General features: G+C 55.1%; 1 protein-coding gene across 1 annotated transcript; it reads left to right on the forward strand.

The window, feature by feature from the left end:
• The first annotated feature begins 631 nt into the window (after positions 1-631).
• Positions 632-5445, forward strand: YPEL4 (yippee like 4). The gene is made up of 5 exons (XM_017498952.1): positions 632-885; positions 3248-3572; positions 3743-3786; positions 4124-4232; positions 4457-5445. Exons 2-5 carry the CDS (start codon positions 3432-3434, stop codon positions 4544-4546), a joined length of 384 nt encoding a protein of 127 aa, XP_017354441.1. The 5' UTR covers positions 632-885; positions 3248-3431; the 3' UTR covers positions 4547-5445.
• The last annotated feature ends 764 nt before the right edge of the window (positions 5446-6209 follow it).

Genomic DNA, 6209 nt, shown 5'->3' on the forward strand with positions numbered 1-6209 from the left:
GTAGAGAGAGATTTCCCAGAATACCTGTCTCAGAAAGTTTACAGCCCAGAAGAGAACTTCATATAATGTAGGTGTCTCTATTCATGAAGCATCTATAATTTGGAGGTAGCTAATAAGAGGTTCCCGCATGCAAAATGTCACATTGGGTCTATGACTCCTTTAAGAGTATTAAACCAAAGCTTTGAGGCTTGGTACAAGTTTGGGGGCACAGTTTGCCATCCATGACAATTAGTACATCTGTCTTTTCCCTGCTTCGGGGCTGGTGTCCAAGCTGAAATGGGAAAGTGTATCATCTTAAATGTGTGTGTGCTGCCTCTCTCTGCATCCATCTCTTGCTTCGCCAGCCTTGCCACCTCCTTTCCTCCAGCCCTGCCTCCCTCCCTGCATCCTTGCCCAGCCCTGTCTTTCCCCCAGGTTCTTCCTATCTCCTTGGCCACACTGCCTTCCTCCCTAACAACCTGCCTCTCCTCTTGCCCACCATGGAAGCCACATCCCTCTGTCCCCACTCCTCTAGCCCCATCCCTCGAAGCCTGCCCCCTCCCTCCCTTCCTTCCGACCCGCCTCCTGTGTCTCCCAGCCCTGCTCTGACGTGGGAGGTGGGGGGGGTGGGGGGATGGATGACTCACAGTGTTATGATGCAGTTCCACAACACACAGCCACATTCACCCACAGACCGAGGTACAGAACGAGAGACAACCTCTGCCCCCCCCAGCAGCTGGCCAGCTTTGCAGCCCCAGTCTTGAGCCCCCAACTACCCTCCCCCCACCTGCCCCCATCTCCTTCCCAATTGAAGGAGCGGAAAGAGAAGAGAGAAGAGTGAGCAGAGAGATTGAGAGATTGAGAGAGAGAGAGAGATAGACGGAGATCTCTGGAGCAGACCTCAAGGTGAGGGGGCAGCCCTTCTCCAAATGAATTTTTTTTCCTTTTGCAAATTTCCTCCTCCTGCTGCGTGTTGCTTTCTCCCCTTTGCAAAAGCATTATTCATCCACCCTTTGTCCTCCCTTCCCCCTCCCCGCTGCCTCCGCTCCTCTCTCTCGGTTCCTCCATCCCTCTCCAAGCTCTCTCCAAGCTCTGACGATTCCCGCACTTATTTCCCGGCAACTCTGGCTGCACCATCAGGCATCACTGTTTATTGTTTTGCTGCTGGTGCAGACCCCCAAAGCCCGCCCTGGGAGCTGGCGGTGCTGCTAATTATTTGGACCATACCATACTGAGAATACCAGCCTGGGGGGTGCCAAAACCTCAGAGCAGATGAGAAAATCCATTGTGAGCAGGTGTCCCCCTGCCTTCCCCATCCCCCGCCCTTCCGAGAGGCACGAGGTTCGCACCTGGTTCCTCCAGCCTCCGCCTCGGTGCCTCTGCTGTCAGCTGTCAGTTGCCCCCGCCAGCCCTCCCTCTCCCCTTCCTCCCACGGTCCAGCCCCGTCTCATTTCAGGGGAACATCCTCTCCCCAGCCCTCGGCTTGCCTTTGTTTTTTCTCGTCATTCACCCAACTTGCTTCTCCCTGTGATCTGAGACGGGCGAGAAAATGACCCCTACTCCCCTTTCTGTGATTCTCTGGCCTTCCGCACAGCCTCTCCTTGGCTCGACTGGGAAGTAGGGGAGAGGGAGGGAGGCGTGACGGCCGGAGTCTGGAGGAGTCCAAGCTTGGGGACCCGCGCTGCCCGGTTCCCCATGCCCCTTGAAGAAGGTATTTCAAGGTGGTGCATGTCAGAGGGGAACCCACAGGCAAAGTTGGAGGCAGACCTGTGAAGCAGAGACTGAAGGGTGGTCTCCTGGCGAGGAGGGCCTGTTCGCTGCAGCTGGAGCCCAATGTCACCCCGAACTCAGCCCAAGGTGTCTTCCTGGGGCTCAGCCAGGAGGAGAGGACCTGGAACTGAAGATAGTCTCTATGGAGGTTTTGCGGAGAGACTGCCTGGCGGCCTTCTGAGAGAGAGGAACAGCTGGGTGCTGTGGCCACTGCAGAGGACAGGACGAGGAAAGCCTGTATGCCCTGGCTAACTGGAGCCAACGCTCTGGCATTGCCAGAGCACCCAGCTGGCATCTCTGAACCAGACTTAGGCTAACCAGCCACAGCGGGCTGGGAAGCCCCATGGAGAAAGCAGCAGCTCACCTGCTTATCAGAGCCGACAGGGGCCACCTCCCTCCTTATCCTCTCCCTCCAGCACCCTCAGCCACTCGGAGGCTGGTGCGTGGGCAGAACACAATCTTCCTCAAGATTCCTAATCAGAACCCAGCAATTACTTCATCTTCAGTCACCCAGAGTCACTGCTGTTTGTCCCTGCCTCGGGGAGGAGGTAGAAAGAAACATTTTCTGCCTCATGCCCCAAAGCGCAGCTGTTTAAGGGTCCCCCTTCTGCCGTTGGTTGTGGCCGTTGCTCTCACGCTACCACACAGCCCAGCCCAGCCCAGGAATCAGGCTTCTTCGGCACGCTACTCGTTTCCCATTGGCTCCAGCTGTCAGACTGCCTGAAGGAAATGTATTTTCTGCCTAAGTCTTTAACCAAGGGCTAAGGCCACAGTTAGTAAAGAATAGGAGAAAGACCTAGGGGCTCAGAGGCTGGGAAGATGGCCAAGTGCTTATTCTGGGCCAGAATGAATGAACTAAGGTGTGGGATCTGGCGGCCACATGTGAGGTCTTTGGGACTGTTGGAAACATCTACAAAGTTCTAGTGAAGAGTCCCAGAGTGCAGGACCCTGACCTTGGGAGAGAGCTGAATTAGGGTTTGTATACCTGCCTGCATGCTCCCCCTCCCTCAACTTACCCCAGCCTCCCACACACAATGTATAAAGGACCAATTGTACTGTAAACGAAGGCCAAGGAAAAGAAAGACCTTCAGGCATCCCCAAGTCTTAAAAGGCTCTGATCCCAAGACGCGGTGCCTACCGATGCCGGTGCGATGAACAGAAAAGCAAGGAGAGGCCACTGGCAGATGACGTTGCTCCCATGGCAGCGTTTGTGCCCGTGGGCTGCTCTCTGTGGAAAATGGTGGAGGTTGCTTCTGCCCCTGGAGAGAGAAACACCGATTACCTGGCTTTGGCACCAGAAGCCTGAACTGGCTGCCAGGTTTGCCAGAGCAGAATGGGGATCCAGGGGACAGGGCGACAATGCTACTGGATGCCGAGGGGGGTTGATGGCGATGGGGGACGTAGAGGTATGGGGGAGCTGAGCCCCTTTTCCTCCAGTCCCTCAGGAGGGGTCCTCATGAGGTCACAGCTCCCCTGATGTACCTTTCCCTCTTCCCAGGTGATTTCTATTTCTATCTGGTTCTCGTCTGGGGGGGCCCTGGCCGGGCAGCCCCCCAACATTTCTCCTGCCCTGAAACACGGCTCTAGCCAACCTGCTCCGCTGCTTCACCTGCGACCGTCTCTGCGGGGGCTGCACAGCGCCAGCCCCTCCAGCCCGCCAGGGCATTGTCCTCCAGCCCGTCATGCCCAGCTGTGACCCCGGTCCGGGCCCTGCCTGCCTCCCCACCAAGACTTTCCGCAGCTACCTGCCCCGCTGTCACCGAACTTACAGCTGCGTCCACTGCCGTGCACACCTGGCCAAACACGATGAGCTTATTTCCAAGGTATGCTAAGTGGGGGCCTGCCATTCCCCTCTTCTCGAGCACCAGGCTAACCCGATAATCATCCAGGGGTGCAGCAGCAAAGCTCTTCCTCTCCCCCACGCCCCTGCTGGGATTCAGGCAGTGGGGCTGAGGGCTGCTTAGTAGTCACTGTCTGTCCCGTGTTTCTACAGTCCTTCCAAGGGAGCCATGGCCGAGCCTACCTGTTTAACTCCGTGTGAGTCTACCTCTTTCCTTGTGCGTGTGCTTATGTGTGAGTGAGTAATTTCCCTCTGCGGAGAAAGTGGGGAGTCCATCAGGGGATCTTGTGCCTTCAGTCTTTGCCTCCCCTTTGGCAAAGGGGTTCAGTCTGAAGTTCTCTTACGGGGGGCCTGGGAAGCATTGAAATCCTAACATTGGAAAAAGAAGGCCCAGGTTCTAGTCTTAAAGGGGTGGATTATTAAAGGCAGGGGCTGTCCAGTTCTCTACAGATGGAAGTTCCTTTGGGCTGTCTGGGGACTGGACTGACAGGGCAACCCCACTGGGTGCTGGGTCCTTCCTGTTTCCTGAGACAGGGTCAACGTGGGCTGTGGGCCGGCTGAACAGCGCCTCTTGCTCACGGGACTCCACTCGGTAGCTGACATTTTCTGTGAGAGCTGCAAAACCACACTGGGCTGGAAATATGTAAGTACCTCCGGAAGAGGGTCACCCTCTAAAGTGGCAGTCCCTGTGGCCCTCCGAGCCCCAGTGACCACATCAGGTCCTTGGATGGTCCAAAGAAGAAAGTAAGAACTAGTCACTGGGTTGGGCTAGTGGAGGACCCTTGAGGTGGGGACCTGTGTGGTGGTGGTGGTGGGGCCTGGAACGAAACTGCCTTGTCCTACAATCGCTGCTTTCTCCTCCCCCAGGAACAAGCTTTTGAGACAAGCCAGAAGTACAAGGAAGGGAAATACATCATTGAAATGTCACACATGGTGAAGGACAACGGCTGGGACTGAGGGGCTCAGGCAGGGTGTGCCCTTCCTCCGCATGCCCCTCCTTCCCCATGGCCCTGCCAAGCAGTCCATACCAGCATGAGTACTGCCCCACCCCTGGGGGAAACCTGGCTCCAACCAACCCCTCCCCTGCCTCCACCATATCCACTACCAGGCACCCTTTGGAACAGGGGTCTGGGGGTACCCCAGGGGTGTTAAGGCTCAGGAGTGGGCAGCAGTCAGGGAGAGACAAAACTGGGGGAAAGGGATAGTTGTGGGTCCTTCTGTTCCCAAGATCTTGAAAATCCAGGCGAAGGCAGGGTGTAGATTCAGGCGGTGAGGATTGTGGGAGGAATCCATTTTTGCCCCACCTCTTTTTGCGTGAACAGAGGACAACCTTGGGTCATTGGGTTAGTAGACCGTGGGCCACAGAATAGCAGAGGAGAAAAGGCTTGGGTTGGAGTGAAATTTTGGTCTTAGACACCAGGAGAGACCAGAGTCTCTGAGGATGAAGTTTCCCACCCCTATTTATAGGGGAAAGGGCTCAGGGGTGCAGGGAAAACTCAAATCCCAGGCCCTGGGAAATAGTACAAGAATCAAAGGGGTTTTCATTTCACTCCACTTGTTTGTTTATCTTGGCACTGAAGAGGCACTTTCGAGTATCTAACTTTTGCCATTGGGTGGGGCGAGGACAGCTGCACCCGGAATAGCCCCCACCCAATCGGCTGCTTCCAGAGCAAGCAGTCTTTATGGGCTTTCTGAGGCCCAGTCACTGCTCCTGGGACCCAGTCCCCTAGAGGGGAGGTGGAAAATCAGTGCTACGGGGCCAGTCTTTTCCGTGGCTGCCACCAGCGAATGAAACTTTTGTATGATACATAAAGTGCTTGGGTCTATTTTTAATAAAAAGGGAAAAAGCAACTGGAGGCCACCTGTCCTCTGACTTTCTTTCCCGGTGCATGTGCCATAAACTACCCCCGTCACACACACACACACGCCCCACCCACTCACCTGGGCCTGTCCCTTTAGACCACGAGGGGGCAGCAGTTGCCTCGTCTATGGCAAGACTGCTGCTTGAGCTTTGACCAGGGGATAAGCATTCAGGTGAGGTTTCGCCTAGTAAGGGGTGGGTTTTGCAAGCTCTTCCAGCTAGAGCATCCCAAACCACTTGTGTCTGTTGGCATCCCTGACAGTAAGTCCATTTTTGCCTAGATCCAGGATTAGGCAACTGAAAGAGGCTCATCTCAGAATAAGGATTTTCTCGAGTCCCAAGGCGTTTTTCAGTCTGGTTTTGTAATGTTCTGGTCAGCTCATGGACACGCTTAAGGCTAAAAGGAAAACCAATCAGCCAAAGTGATGCCCTGGCAGGTGACCGGAAGTGAAACCAAATAGCTCAAAAATTAGGCCGGGCGCGGTGGCTCATGCCTATAATCCCAGCACTTTGGGAGGCCAAGGCTGGTGGATCACCTGAGGTCAGGAGTTTGAGACCAGCTTGGCCAACATGGCAAAACCCCATCTCTACTAAATATACAAAAATTAGCTGGGCATGATAGTGGGTGCCTGTAATCCCACCTACTCTGGAGGCTGAAGACAGGAGAATTGCTTGAATCTGGGATGTGGAGGTTGCAGTGAGCCGAGATGGCACCATTGTACTCCAGTCTGGGCAACAACAGTGAAACTCCATCTCAAA

This window comes from Cebus imitator, unplaced genomic scaffold, assembly GCF_001604975.1.
Source record: "Cebus imitator isolate Cc_AM_T3 unplaced genomic scaffold, Cebus_imitator-1.0 Scaffold253, whole genome shotgun sequence".
Lineage (NCBI taxonomy): Eukaryota > Metazoa > Chordata > Mammalia > Primates > Cebidae > Cebus > Cebus imitator.

What these genes read in the sequence shown, in the direction of transcription:
- YPEL4 (XM_017498952.1), top strand. Translation starts at nt 3,432, where the DNA reads ATGCCCAGCTGTGACCCCGGTCCGGGCCCTGCCTGCCTCCCCACCAAG. An exon ending in ACGATGAGCTTATTTCCAAG is followed by an intron (nt 3,573 to 3,742) that starts GTATGCTAAGTG and finishes GTGTTTCTACAG; the next exon opens with TCCTTCCAAGGGAGCCATGG. An exon ending in GCCTACCTGTTTAACTCCGT is followed by an intron (nt 3,787 to 4,123) that starts GTGAGTCTACCT and finishes TTCCTGAGACAG; the next exon opens with GGTCAACGTGGGCTGTGGGC.